The sequence below is a fragment of the Sorex araneus genome, chromosome 2 (genome assembly GCF_027595985.1).
Source record: "Sorex araneus isolate mSorAra2 chromosome 2, mSorAra2.pri, whole genome shotgun sequence".
Lineage (NCBI taxonomy): Eukaryota > Metazoa > Chordata > Mammalia > Eulipotyphla > Soricidae > Sorex > Sorex araneus.
In genome coordinates, this window is record NC_073303.1 from 122729661 (window position 1) to 122754622 (window position 24962).

General features: G+C 36.4%; 1 protein-coding gene across 50 annotated transcripts in view; it reads right to left on the bottom strand.

Moving 5' to 3' along the window:
* RIMS2 (regulating synaptic membrane exocytosis 2) overlaps window positions 1-24962 on the bottom strand; it is a 547885-nt gene that overhangs the window by 134749 nt on the left and 388174 nt on the right. For 24 of the 50 annotated variants that reach the window (XM_055125211.1, XM_055125201.1, XM_055125204.1 and 21 more), the window contains 2 exons: window positions 23965-24015; window positions 17490-17590 (listed from right to left, as the gene is read on the bottom strand). The exons of 17 other annotated variants lie outside the window; for them this stretch is intronic. In XM_055125211.1, the coding sequence (XP_054981186.1) occupies window positions 17490-17590; window positions 23965-24015 (152 nt within the window). The remainder of the gene's footprint in view (window positions 1-17489; window positions 17591-23964; window positions 24016-24962) is intronic. 9 more of the 50 variants (XM_055125210.1, XM_055125199.1, XM_055125225.1 and 6 more) reach the window with 1 other exon arrangement.

The window sequence follows — 24962 nt, forward strand, 5'->3', positions numbered from 1 at the left end:
ACCTAATACTGGAATTTATTAATTTTTTTTTCATTTTTCTGAATGTGCTTTTGTTTTTTCTAAAATACAATAAACCAAAAATATAGCTTAGCAGTGAGTTAAAAGCTGCTAAATTGTTATTATGCTATGATAATGAGTTATGGATGTGAAGAGTGGGCTAAGTCAGTTCACATATTTAGGAAATGGTCAGTACTATCTTGGCACTAGACAATAAATGATGTTTTAAACAATTAGCATGTATTAGTTGACAGCTGACAGCTGAACAATGAAGATAGGCTCATCATCCCCTTTAATGGGTCAAAAACAAACGTTTAGTGCATAGGATAACAAGATCTCAGCTAAAAATGCTGCTCTGATTGGAGATCATTAAAACCTTGGAAGAGAGTGAGGAAGCTTTTCCCGACAACATTTTGATGTTTTGTACTACATTACTATTAAGCAGATCTTGAGCTAGAAAAATTTACAGGAAATTACTATTCCTCAGGATGTTCCAGACTCTAAAGAGTTGCTAAGTGGCCTAGAAAGTTAATGTTCTCCCCATTTATCCCTCACTGTGAAGTGCCACTGAAAGACAAGCGTCTATTAAATTTTTTAAATAATGTTCATGAGAAATAAAGGAAATTCAAATCTCTAAAAATATAAATTCAATTTTATTCAAATTCAAGTTTACTATTTGGAAGTTTTTAAATTGGATTTCTATATAGAAACTTCAGTTATTTGAGCTGCGTCCATGACTCAGACCGAACCTGAATGTGGTGGGGATTCTGGGTCCTCTTAAGCATCTTCATTAATCTTCATTAATTCAACTTCATTAATCTCCTCCTGCCCCCAAACTGCAACTGGATATCTAAAGCTCGAGTTCAATAATTAGTTACTGCAATATACTGCCAGAAAAAAAAACCCTTAGGTTTGAAGAAAAACAAATTTTATTCCATGGAGGAAGCCATGGAGGAAACACTATATCATATCCACAAAGTCAAAAGTACTAACAGAGCACAAGATGGGTCCAAATCAGGGTAAAAAACACTTGGGAGAGGAAAGAGAGGCAAAGTTCTGGGCAGGACTTGAGGTCACTCTGGGGGTAGAAAGGAAATAAGAAAGCAGAGAAAGGCCCTGGCAAAAAAACCAGCCCATTAAACCAACCCGTGGACAAGAAGTTCTTCCATTTTTGCCTTTTGATTTTTATTTCAGGTCCTAACTCAGAGAAAGGAACAGCTGCTCTGCAGTGGGAGGAGTTACAGGGACTTTCTGTGAAGACCCCCTGTGTCCTAGACAAGGGTCCTCGATCCTTCACCCATTCTAATCTACGTTCTAGCAAACTTCTCAAGAATAAATGATAAAAGCACCAGAGGTACCCTGCTTTCCCACTTGGAGTGTCTTTTTTTAGGTTTCTTCTCTCTTGATTTTGCTATTATAATAGAAAACTGGTCGTCTTTCTCCCTGAAACAGTTCCATAAGGGCCCCTCAGACAAGATCTCTCACAGTATCCTGGGCCCCCACCTCTCTTCCAAGATCCAGACTCCTGCTCCTAGATAACTGGTCCCCTTCCATTCTGTTCCACAGAAGCAGCATATTCTCTGTGGCCCAAAGCACATTTATTCTCTCCATTCAAACCAGTCACTTTTGTATCTTCTACATTACTTGAATCATAAGATCAATATCCAAATAAAGATAGAAAACTTGTGAATTATCTTTGATTTCCTCAATATCTTTCATTCAAATAAATCAAGAAATGCTCCTTGCTTATTCAGTAGAAATAAATATTTTGCCATTTGGAGCTTGTGAATGAATCCTGGGTCTTTTATGTTGGAAATTAGAACACAGTTGATGTTCAATGCTACCAAAACTTTCTCCCATTTGTTCTTTACTGAAATAATTCAGATTTGTTCTGGTGGTCTAAAAATAACAAATCCCCTAAATTCAATTTTCTAGAAATCTTTGTAGCTAGGGTAATTATTCAATTTGGTTTTGGCCCCTGAAACATAAGCAGGAATCTGCAGGGTGGGATTTGCAGAGAGCTACTACTTTTCTAATTAGGGGTGAACTGATTTATTTATTTTTGAGTTTGAAGGCCATTCCCAGTGGTGCTCAGGAGCTATTCCTGGCTCTGCACTCCTGGGAGTTATTGGAGGAAGCGTATGTGGTGCCGAGGACTGAACTGGGTTGACAGCATGCAAGGCAAGTGCCCTAATGCATGTCCTATCTCTCCAGCCCTGACTGCAGTTTAAACATGACTCCAGAGGCTGTTAGTCATTCTGGGACAATGATGAAAATGTCTTGTCTCAGAGCAGGGAGCAGGAAGAAGACTATCTCTTGGGAGCTTTACTCTTGAGACAGCAGTGTCAGTTCTGCTCTGCTGTTGGAGGCCTTGCATGTGAAATAAAATTTCTTTCTTATTTAATTTATTCAAATAATTCTGTAACTGCATGCAAGCCTGAGTAATGAACACCACATTATTTTCTGTGTCAGAAAAGTATCTCTGACTTGATGGTAAAAGATCACATTCTTTAACAAATATTACTGATGAAATAAATCATAATGAAAGTCACATAATTTTGCAGAGAGGCAGTGTAGCTGAGCATGAGATATAGAACTGGCAGGGCCCAAGGTCTAACTGGTCTCTCACTTATGGATGAATCCATGTGCAATATTAGGAAGGTCTTTTAACTTCTCTGAGTTCAAACTGAGCTCTGAATGAGATCACAGGTCTTGACCCATAGTAAATATATATCATGCTAAAATTAGGCATAGTTCATAGCAAGTCCATACCACATAGTCCTTAGATTGTGACATCAAATTTTATCATAGTTTGGTTATAAATGTGAATATTTTATCTTTAAGTGAAAGGACTTGAAACTATGAAATTTTGTAAATAAGTTCTTAACTCCATATTAAAACAAATAAGCATTGCTCCTTGACACCTGACTGACTTACTTACTTGTACAATGTATAACTGTACCAAGTCTCCTCTAAAAAACCTTATTTTTTTCATTCTTAAAATTGTCAGGAGCCAGAGACATAGTCATAGGAGGGCATTTGCCTTGCATATAGCAAACCCAAGTTTGATCCCTGGAACCACATATGGTTCATCACACATTGCCAGGAGTAATCCCTGAGCACAGAGCTGGGAGTAAGACCTCCGTACACCTGGGCATGATACAAAAATAAGACAAAACTGTTCATTTGGATTAGTTTTTAGAATTAAGTTTATACTTAGCATCAAGGAAAGTGAAACCAAGGAAATTAACAATCTATGGCCATAACACTAATCACTATTAAAGTATGAATTTATTAACAACCTTAAAATATTTAATAAAATTTTCTTTATCCCAACAGCTGATAAATGGACTATTTCTAAAAGTTTTTAGGTCATTTATAAAATAGCAACCCAATACTTAACCATAAAGGTTTAGTTGTATCCACACAATAAATAATTTTTTAAATAGCTTTAGTTGAGCTTTAGTTAGACTTACTTTGCCCTTTACTGCTAAGTGATATCTCAAACTCCTATTCTCTAAAACGTCTTTCACAACCGTAAAGTATTCTTCAAAGTCTGTGCCTCCTCGACCATGATACAGACTACTTACGCCATCTCATTTTCGTACACGGCAACGCGTCATTGACCTCCAAGCCCAGGAAAATAGAACTGAATGCCTGCTGCTAACCCGAACCAATGAGCCCACATTTTCCCCTAGTGAAATAAATCACTGCCCAAATGCTTTAGATTCTTATTATACTCAGGGCCTTTCTAAGTCCTCAAATGAACAGAAAAGAATAATGTAGCTAAAATTCAGAAATATTATAAAAAGGTTGGAGAGATAGTATAGTTGGAGGTGAGGCCTTGCATGTAGCTAATCCTGGTTTGATCCCTGAACACTGCCAAGTGTAGTTCAAAAACCTCCACTCCAGCCCCTGTCCTCGTCCCAAATAAATATCATAAACTCCTTAAGAATTCCTTTGAGAAAGTATCTTTAAATGTTATGAGACTTATTGTATAACTTTTATATGCATAAAAGAGTACTTTTTACTTCCTATTGGTATACAGACATTCAAAGGCAAGCTAGCATGGAGAAAGCTCTCATAGGAATAATAACCATAGCTCTAGGGCCAGGGAATCTGGAAGAGGCAGAAACACCACAGACCCTAATGGGGTGGGAGCATCAAGTAGGGCTCCCTTTCCAATGCCTTAGGAAAGGACAGAAGTAACTCAAGAAACTTGCGGCTAAGGGAATTAGATCAAAATGGCAGGTTAAATAACCACAGGTTGAAAACCCTGAAAGGACCTGAAAATGGGCCTGACCATGAAAAATGCACAGGCAGATGTATTTACATTCCATGGGGAATCTGGCTTTTAGCCCTTATGCCAGAAAACAGGGCATCACTTGTGAAGGAGCCTGCAGTCTAAGCGGTGCAAAGAATAATGACTTCCTCTTGCCTGGCCTAGGAATAGCCTCTGGCTACTGGGACTCTTTATCTTCATTGTGTGTTCAATTGTATGACGTTAACTAACATCTTAAAGCACAGATTTAGGCGAGAGGCGTGGCTCAAGTGATAGAGCACATTCCTTGCCTACATGAAGCCCTGGGCACAAAATGGCTTCCTGAGGTATGGCCCCACCTTAGTACCCCTAGCACTGTAGCACTGTTGTCCACTCATTCATCTATTTGCTTGAACAGGCACCAGTAACGTCTCCATTGTGAGACTTGTTACTGTTTTTGGCATATCGAATATGCCATTGATAGCTTGCTAGGCTCTGCCATGAGGGCGAGATACTCTCGGTAGCTTTCCGGGCTTTCTGAGAGGGATAGAAGAATTGAATCCTGGTTGGCCACGTGCAAGGCAAATGCCCTACCCACTGTGCTATCACTCAAGACCCCATGGCATGGATTTTTAGTACATAAAACTTTAAAAGAACCCAAAGAATGTTATGCAAACTAACTTAGATAACATGTATGTATTATTGAAATAATCCTGCCACTCCTTTGGAAAGGAAGCTAATTTAGGGGGTGATGGGGAAGGGATTAAGAAGTAACATTTTGGCTCAGGAGAGAGCTTACAGGACTAGAGTAAGAACTAGCATAGGTTGAGCCCCAAGTTCAACTCTTAGTACACCATGTTCCATCCCCATTAGAAACCCCTCCAGAGGCCCCCAGCAGAGCTGGTTGAGGCAGCACCAAGTCTCAAGCCAGAGCAGCACTGAGCTCTTCGTCCTCACACCAGCCCCCTTATTTCTGGGAAGGGCTTCCGGGCCATTCAAACTCTCTGAAAACTACCGGGGGCCACCCAACCCCTCCCCCCCAAATAAGGGTGAGGTGGTGGGGTGAGGTGGGGAGAAGCATGTTTGTTCTTGTAAGACTAAACTTTTGATGACTCAGCCCTGCTCCCAGAACTCTGGTCACAAAGAGACTATGAAAGGGACTATTCATAGCATAGCGCCATTTTCTTTGTGAGACAAGAAGCTGTACCAAGTTGACAGGCCTTGGTTCATCCATGATAGCAGAGTTCTACTGTAATATTTTCCTTCTGCTATTACCTTAATCTCACATAATAAAAGAAATATCAAATATAATTATCATGACTGAGCCTCCCCTGTGCCAAGCCTTTATTCATTTATTTTTTGGACCCTTTTGCATACAGTATTCTCTCCACCTAGAGTTGAACCCATCTCAAGTGAGTTACAGGCAGAGGTGAGCTGGATTATTTTTAGAGTATTAGTCCACGGTCTACAAAATGAGTGGACTAGAAAGAAGAATTCTAGGTTTAGGAAATCATCAGTGAATTAATTTCACCAGTAAATAAAATCTATAATCCTTCAATGGAAGAAAAATGAAAACTAATTTTTGTGCTCATGATCAAAGCTTATTACAAAACTGTAGACATTTGACTAATTACATAGGAATTATAATTTCTGGTGCTACTGTGCCCTATGTGACTGGTGCTCCTACGGCCTATTTGACAGACTGCTCTCACTGAATCAAGAGGCTATTTTGTTCTGTTTTGTTTTGTTGGTGGTCCTGGGGACCAAACCCAGGGCATCACACATACAAGGCAAGTGCTCTAGTCCTGAGTCACATCCCCAGCTCCTGAGTAAGGGATTTGACTGGCATGGCAATTCTAAATCAGCCACCAGTATTTTACCTGCTAAAATAAGCAGACAACTACTTATAAATTTATTCTCTATGTCATAATTATTATGTCATAAGCTAATTAAAAAATCTACAGCTTCAGTCATTTGTGAGAGTCCACCTACCAGAGAGCCTGGTATGGTATATGCTCTCGCTATCTCTCTCTCTCCCTCTCCAGAAATTACTTGATTGATTTGAAAAAATCTACATTGGATGAAGAAAGTGAAAATTAGACAATCTAATTCAACCCTTATTTTAAAGATTATGTTATGAGATTAAATATTTGGTTTACTAATTATACACCTACTTAAAACCCATTAAAACTGAGTGTTATTTCCACAGAGCCATATATTTGTGCAGCAATACTTTATAGAAGTTTCCTCAATTCATACAAAGAAAAAGATTGGATCCAAATAATTGTTGGGAAATTTAGCCAACATCTTTGCACTTAATAAGAGAGTCAATATGGAACCCACATAATACCATGTTTTCTCAGTATTCTATTATGATGAGCTCTATAAAAAAATAATCATATGCTTCATTAGAAAATCTGATTTAGACTCTAAGCAATAATCTATCCGCATCTTCTCTTAAAGTCTGTATCCTTTCTTATATTGCTAGAAAGTGTTTAATATTCACCCTCTAACCTTTTCCAAACATTTGTCACCCCTGATTTCTACCTTCCTTTCAGCACCCAGGTCCATTTCCATTCGCTAAAGATATCCCACCAAGTGCTTATTGTGCACAAAGCTAAGTGATTACTGAGGAGAAACTACTAACATGGTTAAAATATAGTCTTGAGATATATGTATCTCAAGAAGTGCATGGTTTCAAAAAGGTGACTAATAAGCAAGTAATCCACACATAAGACAGTGATATTAATGTTGGAAGGTGATAAACCGTATGATTGGTTTAAAGTTGTTTCAAATCTGTTTTGAATGGTGTTCATCTATATTGTCATATATCTATACCTCACTGTAGTAGATAATAAGAAATGTAAGTTGGGAAAAATGTTCCTGTTTATAATGTGTTCTCCAGTCCTTATTTCCCACATCCCCCAAGATTCTATCTAGCAAGAGATCTCTTTCTCCTGGAATCCATACTATTCATTTCTTGCATTCCCTGTGGAGTATTTCAGCAGTGGTGAGCAAGCCAGAACTTAAAAGTCTGGTTGAAAGCAAACGAGACTGCTTACATGTTGTTGCTGTTCTTGTTTTCTGATAGTAAAACAAAAATGTTTCCCCTGTGTAGTCTGAGAAAATGTAAGAAATATATGCTCTTGATAACAGCAGCTTCTGTCTAAAAATTGATCCTTTTAACAATGGGAGGCTAGAGGCAACTTATTTGAAATTAATATTTATTTATTTATTTACTTATTTACTTACTTACTTACTTACTTATTTGCTTGGCTGGAGCAATAGCACAGCGGGTAGGGCGTTTGCCTTGCACAAAGCCAATCAGGGTTCGATTCCTCTGTTCCCCTCGGAGACCCCAGCAAGCTACTGAGAATATCCCACCTCATGGCAGAGCCTGGAAAGCTACCAATGGCATATTTGATATGCCAAAAAACAGTAACAACTAGTCTCACAATAGAGATGTTACTGGTGCCTGCTCAAGCAAATCGGTGAACAACGGGATGATAGTGCTACAGTGCTACTTCTTTGCTTGCTTTTTGGGTCACACCCAGCAATGCTCAGGGGTTACTTCTGGCTCTGCACTTGGGAATTACTCCTGGCAGTTCCCGGGGGACCAGATGCCAGGGATCAAATCCAGGCTGGCTGTGTACTATCTCTCCAGCCCCAACTTTTGTTTTATTTTGTGGTTTGTGGGCCATACCTGGCGGTTCTCAAGGATCATTTCTGGCAGTGCTCAGAGACGGAACCAAAGTCAATAGCAAACAAGATAAGCACCGTAAACCTCGGGCTATCTCTTTGATCCTTAAAATTATTTATTTTGTTAGTTTTTAGCAATATTATATTTACTAAAAAGGGAAGGAACTATAATTTCTTCTGTAATTTTCTAGTGTTCTAAAACTTACAAGTTTCTTAGTCATCTAAAATGACTCCTTCATAATTAAAAAAATATTCTGTTGGTATTTCCTGGCTTCACATGGTTACATGGTAGGAGGCAGCAATAATAGCACATAAAGAAAAAAGATCTATGTTTGAATGTCAGCATAAAATTGAGGCTAAGGAAACAATACATAAGCCTAAATGTGGTAGTATGCTTAGGAAAAACATACTTCAAATGAGCTGGTAAACACAAAAACAAAATATTTTATCTCCTAGGATGTAAGAAGATAGCTGAAGAAAAAGAAATAGAGAAGTAATAAAATTAAAAGAAATAAAAAGTTCAAAAGAAACCAGCTATATTTAGCTGCTTTAAAATCTCTATTCACATCACAATTACATGTTTCCATAATGCATTCAAGTGATATTTATCAGACCAGTTGTTTTACTAGAGATATGCTATCAATGAGTTACCTACTCCCGACATTCATATGTTGCAGTCCCTCCTTCTAGTACTTCAAAATGTGATAGTTTTTGAAGATGGGTCTTTGCATAGTAGCCAAAATGAGATAATTATGGTAAAATAAAGTCTACTATGTAAGTTCAGATACCACAGGACTCAGGCCCTTTAAAGAGAAAACTGGGCACAAGAGTTGAGGCAGTGAGACAGGGAGACACAGTGGCCGTCTACACACCCAGGAGGGAAGGCAGAAGAAACTACATCTGCCAACACTTTGAACATGGATTTAGCCTCCAGGGTTGTGAAGAAAACCTATTTCTGTTATTTTAGCCATTGACTCTGGGGGCCTTTTGTTAAGGCACCCCGAGCAAATGAATCAAGATGTTAAAGAAAACAGGAATCTAAAGTTAGGAACCCTTAAAGATTAGTCACAGATAAAAACATAAAATTTCTGAAATCCTGTGACATTATTTACCACTAGGTAATATGGAGAAGAGAAATTCTTTAGAGTTTTAGGATGTGTGTGTGAGCGCTGGTGTGCCCAACTACATGTAGATGAAACTAAAGTATGTGTAAATCCGATGCTCTTGATCTCTAGCTTTGATTGTCACCGTCACTGTCACTGTCATCCTGTTGCTCATCGATTTGTTCGAGCGGGCACCAGTAACGTCTCTCATTGTGAGACTTATTGTTACTGTTTTTGGCATATTGAATACGCCATGGGTAGCTTGCCAGGCTCTGCCGTGTGGGCGCAATACTCTCGGTAGCTTGCCGGGCTCTCCGAGAGGGGCAAAGGAATTGAACATGGGTTGGCTGCATGAAAGACAAACACCCTACTGCTGTGCTATCTCTCCAGCCCAGCTTTGATTGAAGGCTGATAATTCAGTCACTTAATGGGGAGTAGAAATTGTAACAATTTTTGGAAGAAAAATTTGAGTTAACTGAGAATAAACAACCAGGTCAATCTTAAATCTATCATTACTTGAGGACTTTCATTCCCTTTTCATCAGCCTATTTTTTGTTTTTATTTTTGTTTTGTAGGGCTAAGGATCAAAACCAAGAACTCACAGTGCAAGGCATGAGCCCGACACTGAGTCACAGCCTTTGCCCCTCATCTGTCCATGTTTAGAATTAACTTATAGATATATTTTTCTATATCCAGCTATTGTTGATGGCAAAAAAATAGAGGACTCAACCCCTAGAGCTTTATAAGAGCAAGTTATCTGTTGGAAACACCATTTTCTCTTTTTCTACTTCCTTGCCATCACCATCACCATCTCCTCCTCCTCTTCGTCATCATTATCATCACCATCATCATCATCTTCTATCACAATAACATTTCCTTATGCCTCACTATGTTCCAAACCGTACTTGAGAGTTATACATGTACAGAAATAGACTTAGTCTTGGAAACAATTCTATGAGATAGGTGTTACTATTAGCAAACCTTACAGAGAAGAAACTGAGGCATTAGGATGTGAATTAACTTGATAAGGTTACACAGAGGCAGTGGCCACACAATTATGTAGTCTGTGGTTTATCAGACTCAATAAAGAAAGACCAGTAAGTCTCTACTCTATAACCAAGACTTTCCTTGATGTGGGTCTACTGCTGACAATGCACACCCAGGACAAGAAGGGACATTTCCCCAGTCCCTTCTCCCCCAGAGACACACTGACTGCCTTTCCTTTATTTATCTCTAAGGCTATAAAACTGCCAATAGAAATTTCTCACTGACTTTAAAGCTTGAACTTGGTGGATGTTCCATATAATACAAATGAGAACTCTATCCTCACAAACTTAAATTAAAGAAAAAATATAAATGCCTTTATATAAATATATAATATCTAATGATATATTCTAGATACTTCTTCATTTCAACCTATGAATCTCTTTTAATTAAAGCTATATAGCCACTGGTCAACTTTATAGATGGGACCAAAGTGCTTTTTTCATCAGCTTTTGACATGGTGACCACTAATGTCTCTTGCATTGTTAGAACCATTTTGTATATCTCTTCTCTTTCCTGCTAGTTTAATAATCTAAGTCAGTGTTTCTCAACTGAGGGCCATGGGTTCTCTGTGGGACCCCAGGATATTTGAAGGGGGGCACAAGTGAAGATCTTTATAGAGACTTGAGAGGACAAGAGGGACACAAAACAGGACTGGCAGAGACAACAGTTGGACAGGTCAGAAGAAAGCCACTGATCTAGTTTGGAAAACTCTACACTAGTACTTTCTTATACAGACTTGGTAAAGGAACCACCAGAGGGTGATACAAAAAGGTATACAGCAGGTGTTCTTCAGGAATCTATGGCTGGCTAGTTTGGACACAAACTGGTCATTTTTTCCTTCCTTATGCTCTCATATCAGCAATTTTACTAATTTTCAGAAGTTTCTCAAGAGCTACTGCTACCTGGTAACAGCATTCTGTGACAAAAAAAACAATAAGAGAAAAAGAATGACAGAACTGAGTAATTTAGAAAAAAATGACAGAATGGAGTATCTGGTTGAGAGGCAAGCTCTGGCACTGTCCCTGGCCTCTCCCTCAGGAAGAGCCAGGTGGGAGACCTGACCAGGCTGGGGATGGAGACTAGGAGAAGGTGATCTTAATTCTGATTTTAAAAGATGAAATCATTCTGGGGGTCACTTGGTAGAAGGAATTCATTGAAAACCAGAATGCCATCTCTATCAAAGAGGCTCATTTCAGGAATAAGCTGAACTTATTACTTTCCAGGAGGCATTGAAAGGTAATTTTGAGGATCTTGTTGAGGATGTCTGTCTGGGTCACTGAGATCGCTGCCTCTCTATCAGCTGATTCATCCAACATGTGTGTTTGCCACCGAAACCAAACTCTCTTGGTAGCCTGAGAGGTGGCACTACAGTGGCCCTCTTCCTCCTGCGGCACAAAACCAGACTGTGAGGGGGATGCTGTCACCAGCCAGCAGCTCCTGTGAGTGGGCCAGCAAACTCAACTTGTCTTCTGTGCTCAAAACATTTCCACCGCATCTGAGTCAAGCACTGCTATAAAGGCAAAATTCATCTGCTATTTCTTTCCTCCTAATAAGTATGTGGATGTTCAGGCATATTAGGAATGTGTACAGGGTCAACTAATCTACACTTCAAAACTCGCTTTTTATAAATCGACTCTCTCCATTTATGTCATGCCCACTTAGGAGGTTTCCTTTGGAAATTGCTCTCCATATACATCTCTGCTAATCACATTCAGGCACTAGGCTCATTTAACATCAACTCCGACACCCCCCTTTTAGTAATTTGACTTTGTAATTTCTCTGTAAACTTATATTTCCATCTCTTTTATATATTTTTGATTGCTAAGTCATTTTAAGGTCCATAAATTCTTCCCCCTTGAATTTTATTTTTTTACTTTGAGATGCATGTTACTTTATCCTCCTTGAAAATAAAAGCACTGTTTAAAGGTATTTGAGCTAACTGAGATTCTTTTCACTAGTTCAATGACTTCCACATTATTTTTTTGACCATTTCTGGTTCATTTTTGTGTACATGATTACATTTTCCTTTCTGTTATTTTTTTCCTTGGTTTTGGGGCCATATCTGGTAGAGTTCAGAACTTGCTCCTGGCTCTGCACTCAAAGATCTACACTCAGGAATCACTCCTAGAAAATTGGTGGACGATATTAGGTATTCGGATTTGAATTCAGGTTGGCCGCATGCAACGCAAACACCCTACCTGATGCATTATCGCTCTGGCCCCTGATTACATTTTCTCTAACAGCAATAATAATAATTAATAATATGGCACCATTTCTTTTTACTTTACTAAGTGCTATGCAATTTACAGACATGTCACTTCTCCCTAATCATTGTTCTATGAAAGGAACCCCATATTTAGTAAACCAGAAGCTGAGGATGATAAAGGAGGACTCCATGACTTCCAGCTGCGTTTATGCTATACACATCTAGATTAGTGTCTTATACTACTGCAACTTACAAACTTAAAAATATACTTAGAAACAGCTCATTGATGGTCACTCATAACCAACCCCAACCTGTCTCTTCTTTTCTGTTGTCCCTATTGCTGTCTCTTGAGAGCCAATTCCAAGCACTTAAGGTTAGCATTGAATAAGTAATTTTCTTTTGAGAAGAGAAAGTGAGGTTCTAAGTAGACAGTAGTAATCAACTAGCCAAAAATATTGCCTTTAACTGTTTGAGATTATTTAATTGGCATTTAGTCTATCAACATAACTTATTTGTATAGGGCCTTGATTTTTAAAAAGTGAAAGTATGTGTATGCAGTGTTCTTCATATTATAGGATAGTTGAGTAGTATTTGTATCTTTGAAATATGTGATTAAATGAGAGAAATTGGGGGAAACGTGACAGTATGTGCAGTGAATGGAGAATAATGATTTCTTTTTAAAAATTGTCTTCTGTTCCATCTATTAGACTGTTAAATGTGTTGCAAACAATTTCTGACACACATCTTAGAAGTACTGGAAAATTTATGGGTCATGTTAATTCATTCTAGTAGATTCCACCGGAAAGACAAGTAAGAATATAAGGGGGGGTGGAGAGAGAGAGGGAGAGAGAGAGAGAGAGAGAGAGAGAGAGAGAGAGAGAGAGAGAGAGAGAGAGAGAGAAAGTGCCCACCTGCCTCTTTGGTGGGGGGTGGAGGCAGGAGGGAAACTGAGGACATTGGTGGTGGGAAATATACATTGGTGAAGGGATGCATTTTGGAACATCATATGACTCAATCTCTGTACAAATGTGAATAACTTTTTAACTGTGGATCTGAGGGAGAGTCCACCTACAATGCCAATTCCCTAGAAATCATTTTAATGACCAGACTGGCATCATGGCTTCTGCTGCTCTCATTACACACAGACTTTGCTATTGACTTTTACAGTATAAGGAGAACAGGCTGAGGAGGACATCATGTAAGTAAGTGTTGGTCCATAGACACTGTCAAAGTGAGTTACTAAGGACATATCTTAGTTTTAACTAGTAAGTACTGTTCAAAAGTGTTGGTTTCCAGGGCTGGAGGAATCCAGCCTGAAACGTGGGATGAGGCACTGCATCTAGAGTCAGCACATCCCAGCAGGGGGAACGGGATTTCGCTCTGTACTTTTTAATTTTTTTAATGTATCAAATATCAGATTTATTAGCTCTGATAAATAAACATATACTATAAAGGTTGTAATTGAAACAATTGGTTTTCAGTAGCCCACTAATATTTTTTATTAGTCTCCATAAATCTTTTCATTTTCTTTTAATTGAATCACCATGAGATATAGAGATACAAAGCTGCCTCGTGGTAGGGGTTCAGTCATACAATGTTCCAACACCGTCCCACGCTCTGTACTTTACAGGCTCTCTCTCTTTCTCCCCTTATTTCCTCAATGCTACTTTACATCACAGAAATATGGCAAGTGTAGTTTTAAAAAATAATCACACTCTCTCCACCCTCCAACTTCCGCCCCCCCCTCAAAAAAATGGGACCAGAACAGGGATTTAAGTGCTTGTCCTGCATGGTTGATCCCTGGTATTACACACTGTCCCACAAGCAACGTCAGTAGTAACCTCTGAGTACAGAGCCAGGAGTAAAAACCTGAGCACTGCATGGTATGGCTCAAAAAGAAGTAGAAAAACCTTCCAGTCAATTAGACCCCATCAAAGCTTCTCAATAACATTCTTGAAATGTGAGGCAAGTAGCTCGGGAGTCTAGCCCACACTCTGTGACTGAGGCTCTGGGTCTAATCTCAGCTACCTCAAATCTGAAAAACCAGATTAGTAACATATAATACTTTCCATGACTCGGTGACTATGCAAAATTGGGTAGGTAGCTTAAACCTTTTTATATCTTAGTTCTCTCGTCAGTGAAACAATTTTTACTCAAGAAATAGGTATAATGGGTTAAAACACTTGATTAAGTATCAAACCCTATCTTGATATTTGTGTATCAAAATAAGCAAGAAAAAATGAGAATATAATCAAAATATTTTTTATTTGAAAGGTGGGGATGCTACTGAAAATTTTAATCTAGGAAACTGTTAGTGTGGACATTAATATTAACTAAATCTATTTAGGTCCTAGGTAGGAAAAAAAAGAACTTATGTAGTTTTCTATTTGATTCATGATAAAGAAGATCACGTTAGGCATGATGCGGAGAAAGATAAATCAGCAAAGGCAGCTCCAAGTCAGAAAATAATTTGTAGTAGATTAAAACAGGGTTGTGTTTTGGTGCCTTTAAAAATGTTATATTTTAATGACTGGATTATACTTTTGATTAAGCTAAAGTACATAACCCTAGCAACAGAAAAATAGGTAAATATTTGATAATCAAGGGCAAAATTTGTTAGGGAAATTGTGTGAACTTTTATAAAAGTGCGAAATCATCAAGTAGTAAGTCTTCATATTTCACTATCACTTGCCACTGATTTCTAACAAAAACCCTACAGAGAGCAAAGTCAAGTAGCTTCTCCTTTACTGAGAAGCCAAATTTGTAAGCAAGCACAATTTAAAAGCAGTAGTTCCCAAAATGTGTATGTATCAAGATCACCAAGTAGGTTTGCTAAAATACACTAGTCTCATCCTTAAAAAAGTGGTCTGGAGGGGGCCAGAGAGTTGCATTTCTAAAAGTTCTCTGATGATGTTGGTGTTACACATCTGGGAAAAGTCTAAAACACCGCCTTCCAGATATGTAAGAAACGACATTGCTTAGAATCATAAGTCCTTTCCTGAGACATAAATTTTACTAACTTAAAATAACTGGTGGTAAAGCTATAACTTTGAGGCTCTATACATTCATTTATTAATTGGGATGATAGTAAAACTTTATTGGGAAAAAAATTGAGCCATGGCAGTTCTTTGATTCATCCTCTTGTGATAACTTTGTCAGGCACCCGCAAGAAAATACCATTTCTGTTTCTTCGTGGCAACTTAGTCTTTTTGTTTATTGTTTGGAGGGGAGCTCCAAAGCAGTTCTGGGGAGCCCAGTTGTCCCCACTGATAATCAGCCTGATTGGCTGAGGAAATCCAGAGGTTTTAGGGAATACCAAAACAAGTATCTACACTTGGGGCTTCCAGAGCTGCACTGGTTAGGCAGGTTGGAGGCGGGTGGTGACCATAGGAAGGTTTAGGAATGAACCAGGTCTGTCTCACTGCATATGCCCTGGTCCCTCTGCTAGCTCTTGGGTCCCAGGAGCTTGCTTTGAGAACAAGATAAAACATAAAATTGTTCCCTTTTCCAAAAGCCTTTGATGCTTGTTAGGAAGCCCATACGTGGTCAAATGCATAATCCCACATCTATGGTCACATCACAAAATACTAGGTGTTCTCTGCACACACTCTACTTCTGTCTTACCTTGCTTTGTTTTAATGTTCTCATGCTACATGTTTTTCTGATGGAAATATTAGATGTATTTAAAGAAAACATCTACAGTCCTACCTGAAGTCTAATGGAACATAAGCCAATTTATTTAATCTTCACCTATGTTTACAGAAGCTTTAATATCCTATTTTACTAGAACTTCACACCTTTATCTTTGGTTTATATCAAGTGAATAACTGAGAGATGAAAATACAACAGACATTATGAAAGATCAGACCATCGACACAGTAGGACCCAGTAGATAGGAAGGTTTAGATATCATTTCTAATAACAAACTCAAAGGTCACATAGTTAATCAGCACACAACCAGTTTCTATGACATTCACCAAACTAATGTAAACTTACTAATATTTTCACTTTGGCAAAAAATCTCTAGAAGTTTAAGTTTCTGTATAAAGGCCAGGGTATTTTTTATTTGTCTTAAATGTACTCTGGCCGTAGGCCTGTGCCATTGCAGTGATGACAGAACCCTCTGACAATTCTGTATTCACCACACTGGCTCATGTCCTTCCGGGGACAAGGCTGGTGGTTGGAAGATGATGCTGATGCAAGGATACCTGCCTCCTCTAACCTGTACAAGTGGGGAAACTAGGAACCAGCGCTTCCTACCACTCACTTTCTACCAGCTAAACCATCTGGTTTCACTTCTGTTGATCAATCATGGCTTTCCAATAGAATGGAGTGATAAAAAAAGGAGCAGAAGGTCAAGTAGGAGGGCCATCTAGGTGTCTGTATATGAAAATTCAGGCTGTTCTTCTTTAACATATGAATACACAACCACCACTTCTGACTGTGGTGAGTCAAAGATCTGTGCTGTGCTGTTAGTCACAGATCAGATAATAACTAAATATAATACTTTCATTCTCCTATAAAATCTTAACTGAGGGCTCAGAAGCAAGTCTTTTCATGACGTTGAACATGAATAATAGTGTGAAACTAAAAATGTTTTGAAAATAGGAAGAAAATACTGAAGAGCAAAAGCAATAAAATTGCCCTCTAGTTCCTCCTCTAGTAGACACATACCTCAGATGGTTTCCACAAAGTCATTAAAAATTACTCTTCCTAAAAGATCTTTTGAACTTTTTATGATACCCGGGGTGTATGCATTTTGTTTCAATATCTCATTAGTAAATAACATTAAATTAGACCAGAAAAAATTTATACATAGAAAAAATATTTAAAAGTGGTTGTCCCTGAATGTTTTTAAGGTTGTTGGGAGCCTTTATAGATTTTATAAAATGAAAACGTATAAAAGGCTTGTTCTTCAGAAATTTATGAGTTTCATTTCTTTCATTCTATAGTTTCAGAATCCTATATTACTTAATATTCCTTTATTTAATGGGGCAAATTCTCTCCTTAAAAACTGGCACATAAATACATATAAATGTCAGTACTTGATGATGTCATGGGCCATCGCATTATATGTTCGTGTCTAACTGATCTGCATTCAGCCATCTGAGAGAATCTAGTGGTTTCATAGGATTAACTGGTCAATTTACAATTTTTAAAAAGAAAAATGTCTTGCCTTTGAATGGTAATCTTGTTCCAGTCTGGGATCTGATCCGGCTACCTGTTTGTATTTGTTAATTTTCATTTGGCGATTTCTCTCCTCTATATCCATAGCACCTATCGAGTAGAAAAAAACCCGTAAAAATTAATGTTCAGTTCTTATTTCTAAGCCCTACTTACAGGATGTATAAAAAAATAAATTCTAGGCTGATATATTTACTTTCACCTCAAGATAATGAACAAATTAAATGTCATATTATTATTTTAGATTTAAAGTATGCAATTTGGTGAATAAAAACATGATTATTAAATACATAAGTGAATTTTACTCTGGATAAAATGAAAATGAATTTCAACAGAAGACAACAGATCTTCACAAGATGGAAAACACTTTCTGGTACATGTATGTCTAGGAGAATATATTTGAGAGCACAGAATTTTACAATAAAGCTATTCAAGAAACTTTGGCTTTTATTTCATCACGAATTTACTCATTCTCTGAAAAAAATGTTACATGCCTATTTGGTTTCAAGAACAATTTTATAAATACATTTAAAAACTGTGATCATGAAATGACTCACTATGCCTATAGATCCCTGTTATCACAATATTTTTGAACTGCCAGTTTCTGGAACAAGGATCAAGAAAGAGGAACTTTGAATAATATTCCTGAGAAAATACCATGCCAATAAAGGCACAAAAAATTACTGAAATCAATTCAGAAGAAAAAATGGGAATGTAAGGAGATGAAACAGTGGAGATGGTAAATCTAGCCCATAAAATGAGTTTGGCGTTTCAGGAAGGCATCTAGCACCCAAGAGTGCCTGCTCCACATGGGGGTTTAATAGTCACCCTGAAAAAACCTCACTGGGTATCAGAGAGTTCTCACTGGCAACAGATTTTAAGTGAAATTTGATTAAGATAAAACAGGAAGGAATTTTCTAAAGAAGACACCCTTGGCTGGAGTACCCTGAATTTACATTCTCTGATTTCTAAGTAGAATAGCACACTGAAATCAATATTCAATAAAGTGAGTCCCATTTTTCGTTTGACTGGATTGATTCTATGTCCAAATGCCCACCAAGGAGTCTAAGAATCATGTTAGTATAAGTTGAATAAGACCTAAGTTCCAGGGACTGCATCTGCAGAAAAGTCAAAAGCACTCAAGGATATACCTTTCAGTCTGCAGAGTATGACAATAGAGTTGTTCACACAGCAAAAATAATTTCCAGATTGATATGCCTGTTTTCTTCTACAAATAAGGGAACCAAAAAGATATCCTGGCACCCCAAAATGGTGTGACCCGAGAGAATATTAGCTAAATGGGATGTTTTGGAAGTTTTTCCCACAGTAATACATAACATTCTAGATATGAATAGCTCCAACAGACAACTTTAGACATTTAAAATATACATATATAAAATATATACATACATATGGAAAGATATACACACATACATAGAAATGCATTTTAACATTTTATAGATTAGTTTTTGCACATCAACCTGCTATAGGAACTGGACTAAAGTCTTTTTGGCTACCTGGTATTAATGTGACATATTGGCCAGAAGTGGAAAGATTTCTTTTTTTGACAAAGAGTCCGATAACCAGTATTATAGGTTTTGCAAGCCAGAGAGTCTGCTGCTATTCTGAAAATCTGACAGAAAAGAGCTGTGGACAGTGCACACAAGATCAATCTGGCTGGGCTTTCACAAAACCGTGCTTATTTAAAATAGGCAGAAGGCAGTTTGGGTGTGGGCCAGAGTACCCTGCTTTATAGCATTCTGGTTCAATAATGATTTTAAAAGAATCAATTGAGGCTTTGTCTTTCATAATGGTTTAAAAATATTGTAGAATCAGGTAATGGAATACATTTATATTGAACAGATCATCATGAGGTGGGAGAGTGCTAGGAGAGTATTATTCTGCATATTTCTATAAGTAAACAAATGCAAATGGAAAGTCATATCACCATTTAATATGTTGTCAACTAAATTCCAATCTCAATCATTCTGATGGAATCTTCCTTATATGGAAGAAGTCTTGATTAAAGCCTTAATCAATGAGATTTCAAGGGCTATCTAGTACATATACAAACAGGTCAATCTTTTTTAATGTATAATTTTATCTATTTTTATATATCAATATTATTTTTATCTTTATTGATTTAAGTATTATAAGTATATTGGTAATTATGGCTTCATGTGTACATAGTTTTAAATTCTCTTAGAAATGAATTCTTTCAATGGTTATCTGACATTCCTGTCTCCAAAAATGCCTGACCTAATTGAAACTGCCATCTTTTTCCTGCATATTAATCAGCCTATCTCCCTAAATCTGCCTCTGGACAACAATCTCCTTGAAGAGAAAAGTATCCTATTGATAGAGGAAGGCTCTAAGCAAATGAGATTCTACATCGGTGAGTTGATTTTTATTTGCTTGCCCTTTGCTTTAAGGAAAATCATCCAGAAACAATATTTCCAGGAACATTATTTTGATTTCAACCAAATTCAATTTTTTCTTTCCCCTTAAAATAAAAAATAATATAGAACAATCAATGTAAACAGAAGAGCTGCTCCCTTTACTTCAGAAATGGATACATAATTGGTAAACTTTTTTCCAACTCTGATGTACTATATTGTACTTAGAAGGAATTTAAGTGCAAGTGTTCTAATGTGTGCAGATGTTCTGTTCAGTTTCCTTTTTCTCTTTCATATTTGTAACATACATTTGCATAGAAAAGGTCACAAAAATTCTGCCAAGAAAAGAATCATTTGATCACAACCCCTGCCCCTGCCCCCCATGTCTGCAAGTTAACAGTCTCAAAAACATATTTTGAAAGATACTGATTCAATAGTTTAGGAGGTAAATTTAGCTATAGATAAATAGATAGACAGACAGATAGATAGATAGATAGATAGATAGATATAGATAGATAGATAGATCATACTTTGTTATATGACACTAATCTGTAAGACATCTTAGTAGTGAAATGTTAGCATACTAAACATTTTATGTTTAAAATCAAATGAAGTGCCAAGACATGTTCAAATTACAGCAAAAGTTAATTATGAGATTAACACAACACTTAGAGACTCCTTGGACAAACATATTTACCACAAAAGCTTACACACGTTTGCTTCTATTTGTTGAAGTGATCATCTACTCAATATATTCAATGTCCTCTAATTTTCAGGATAATTAAGAATAATTCTTGTTTAATTAATATCCTATTTCATAAATAAAAGCTAATTTATTATTCCGTAGGAATACGTATAATTCTTGAACAACGACATGAAAATCTTCCCTCAAATTATCAGTTTTAGCATTTCTATTTGACAGATGACATTTTCATTAAAACTTTCCCCATTGACTTTCCCAATAGTGCATGTAAATTTTACCAGACTTTTGTCCGCCCCCCCACCCCAGACCACTATAATAAATTTTAGGCAAAGAGCAAACAGGATGTCAAATTGTCAAATACAAAATTGCTAAAATTCTTGACCATCACTTGCTTTAACTAATCCGATATTTGTTTATTCTGACTTATGTGTTTTTTTATACTCACCCCACAGATTACATAAGGTATTTGTTTTATATAAAGCATTTAAGAGGTTTACTTTGTCTTAAACCACTGCACTAGTTTATGTGGTTATTTTTAACTTTATAAAAACTACTGACTGTGTCCTGAGAGTCAAAGCCCTATCTGAATGCTGGATTGGTAATCAAGATCTTTAAAAAGTTACAGCAGGGGCCAGAGCAACCCGGTAAGCATAGGCTTTGCACACATAAGGCCCAGGCTGGATCCAGGGTATCAAAAGATGGGCACTAGTAGCAGAGACCCCAGAGAACAAAGTCTAGAGTAGCTCCTGAGGACCAATAGGTATGCTCTAAAAACAAAGTGAGGGTGGGGATTTGCATTCAAAAATAAGGTTGAAAATGAGCAGGGGAATCAGCAGCGAGCTTGTCCCCTACGCCAAAGCACAGGCTTCAGTATTTACCTGTGCTCCGACGAAGATCACGTTGCATTCACTGCATTCGTGATGGAGGAGCGCTTCAGTTAGTTCTCCTTTGCTTCTCCCCAGACCCACCACTCCCACCCCGCAAACTGTGTTTTAGGGACATAGGTTTGGCAGTGATGTAATTCAACCATGGGTTGAATAAGCAATCAGAGGATGCGGAACTGCCATCCAGCAGTTTTGGTGAATCTAGCTTGTGATCAGAAGCAAAATGCACAGGCTTTGAAGAGTTGGAAAAATCTTAAGCCTGACATCAAAACTCAGAGAACCCCCAAATTCAGAAGAAAAAAAAGTATTAGTAAGCCGATTAATTACAGACATCATGGAAAACTAAGATTATTAATCTAATTTAAATCCAGAAATGGCTAGTAAACATCCCAAATCATCTCTTTCTAAACTGCTATACATAAAAATATCTGACTTTGGGTAGAACATAAATGTTTCTTTGCAATGAAAAAAATTGGCTAAGTGGCTATGGCTCCCTGTTCATGAGTATTTCTGATGAAAATCATCACCTTACTTCTGTAATTCTTGTTTTGACTACTGGATGCTTCCCAAAACTAAGTGTCCCTTTTAATAATTCAAGGCTAGGAACAAATTTATATTGTTTTAATACTATTTAACAAAATATATCAAAACATTTGGTTTTATAATCATTCTAAATTTTATCTTCTTAAAATATACATGATAAATTGGTTTTCCAGTTAAATTTAAGAACTAAAGATATCTGGGCAATATCAAGTTTTAGTTAATGTTAAAGTATTTCCAACACAAATTTTTTTTCTGCTGAAACTATTCAAGTAATTGATGGCAATACACATTAAGTTTAGCCCTAAAAATAAAATTGATTCTTATAAAACCACATAATGCAAGCTTATCTGAATTATTTCTGTGAATAAAGCTAAATTAGTACTTTATATATAATCAGAAACAGTTTTAATTTAACTATATATTTAAAGCTATTAAGAAAAGGAAAAAAATTACTTTTGATAACTATTCTGTTGAATACCAGCTTACTAACAGTTTCTTCTAAGAAAATACAAACAATGTGAAAGAGGCACAAAACAAGAAACACAAAGAAAATTAAAGAGAGTGACAGAAATCCTGTAAGCTAAATGAACAAAGCTGCACCAGGGTGAGGCGGAGCCTGGGAAACAGAAAAACACAGAATGCATAGGAAAGTTCATTAAACCAAGCAATTTTCCCATCAGGAAGAATCATAAGGGTGATCTAATCTAGAAAAATCTTTTAAACTAGCTAAAGTAAAATTGTTTTACTTTGGATATTTGCCCCTCTACCCTCCTGGGTACACTGACATGTTTTGGAGAAAATATGAGTCACTTTTTAATCAATTGGTTATTTTTAATTTGTTAGTCACAATTTCTGTATCATTGAAAAAACAAGATGTATTTTAGAGGGTAAGCTAAATTTTTAGACTATGTAATTCTCCAAGAGAACCAATAAAATGGTTATCATGATAATTTCTTACAAGAAAAAAATGCAGTAACTACTGTCAAAGATGCTAACACAAATCTGATTCATGATTAATAAACTATCCTCCATATATTTTAAGCACTTTGGTGGATTACATTTATAGTAAGTGAGAAAGAGCATCTTATTATCCTGTGTGCCAAAACCTGTCCCTAAGTAATTATGTTTTGATATGACAGTTATCCAAGACCACTGTGTCCCATATCTGGGGCCTACTTAATGGAGCCAAGAAGATAAATTTTAACTACTACACATTAAACACACCACAAGATTGTGTGGCAGTTTGAAAGGAGCAGAATTAAAAGTTTTAAACATATTATTACATTTATGTTTAGAAATTAAAATGTAAATGTACTTAGAAATGTTGATCATACTAATTAAAAATCATAGAGAACGAAAGTATTCATCACATGAAAAGGAGATAGGGCAGTACTGGAAATAAAACCCATATACTTTTCCTTATGTATATCAGAAAGTCATACATTAAACTTCAGTGCTATAATTCAAATATTATCTAAGATTACCAGTTAGAATTAAAATTGAGATCTAATTTATAATGTACATTATTGCCTTATAAAATTGCAAAATAATGCCTTGTGAAAATTTGAAACATGAAACTATGTTTAGAGTTTATATTATTTCCTATCTGAATAATTCTAATGACTTTGTTTTATAGAAAATGAAGTAATAGTTGAACATTATAGACCTAAGATATATAACTAATAAAATGAAAACCCAATATGAGTAGTTCCATACACAATTTTTGTGATCTTTGCTAGTGTTCATGCATGTTATTGTTCATGTATTTTCATATCAGTATTTCTAAGACTCCTAGAATAACTTAGTTCAAAATAAGTGCAGAGAAAGAGAAAAACAAAGTTCATTAAAAAGTTCACTAAACCAGGAAATTTTCCTAGAAATTTTATTAGCCATGATATTAAAATGATAGTCTATTCTTGAAAGTAGGAAAGATATTTTTACCTTCTAAGTCAAGCAAAGAGGCAGAGAAGTAGAAATCATTCACAGTAAGAGCTGTTAGGATGGATAGATTATTAAAAAGGATTCAAACACATATGATCACATCCCCCAAATAATAATGAAAATGTGAAACAATAATCCTTGCTTTGGTTCTTCTCCAAAACATAGCAGAATCACAAAGGCAGTATTAAGGATAGGGAATTAAACAAAAGGATAACCATGAGTTAAATTTTAAAAAGTCAGTCTGTAGATATGTATTTCACTTTCAATTTTCAACATTAGTATACATATAAGTTACAAAATCTCTAAATTTCCTTGAGTTAATATTGTTTTTAAAAAGCAGGTTCAAAATCAATCAACTTTGTTTTAAAAATTAAAATGTGAGAACCTATGAAGAAAAATAAAATTTTACTATTGAAATGAAGGAAACATTACTAAATCAGATTATGATTATAAATTGCAAATGTAATGTAATCTTTCAATGCAAGAACAAACAGAAAAGATTTCTAAAAGTTCTCCATATGTCCACGGTCATCATCCTAGGAAATGAGTTAGGATATAAGTATGAATAAAATAAACTTATATTATAATAGCATGCTTAAAAGAAAATCAACACATTTAAAATTTCATTGTATAATTTTATCCATGTTGGCTAATGAAATATTTCACCAAGAGATATTAAAATATTTTACTAGAGGATCACATTAAGTCTTTAAGTTTGGTTACTATTATAGTGAAAATAGAAATATTTAGTCATATGTATTTAAAATAGTACTCATTCTTGTATATCTAGTACTTCTCCAAAGAAGCTACTGATAATTATTATTGATCAAAGATGTGAGAATGAACATATACAGTAACCAATAACAAAGAGTCTAATATTCCTTCCAAATTCCAAGGAATGCATATTAAATGTTTTCACCAATAGAACATCTCATGAAATGCTTCTGTATAACACTGAGTGGAGGAGCAAATGTTAGATGAGATCACTGTTAGAAAAA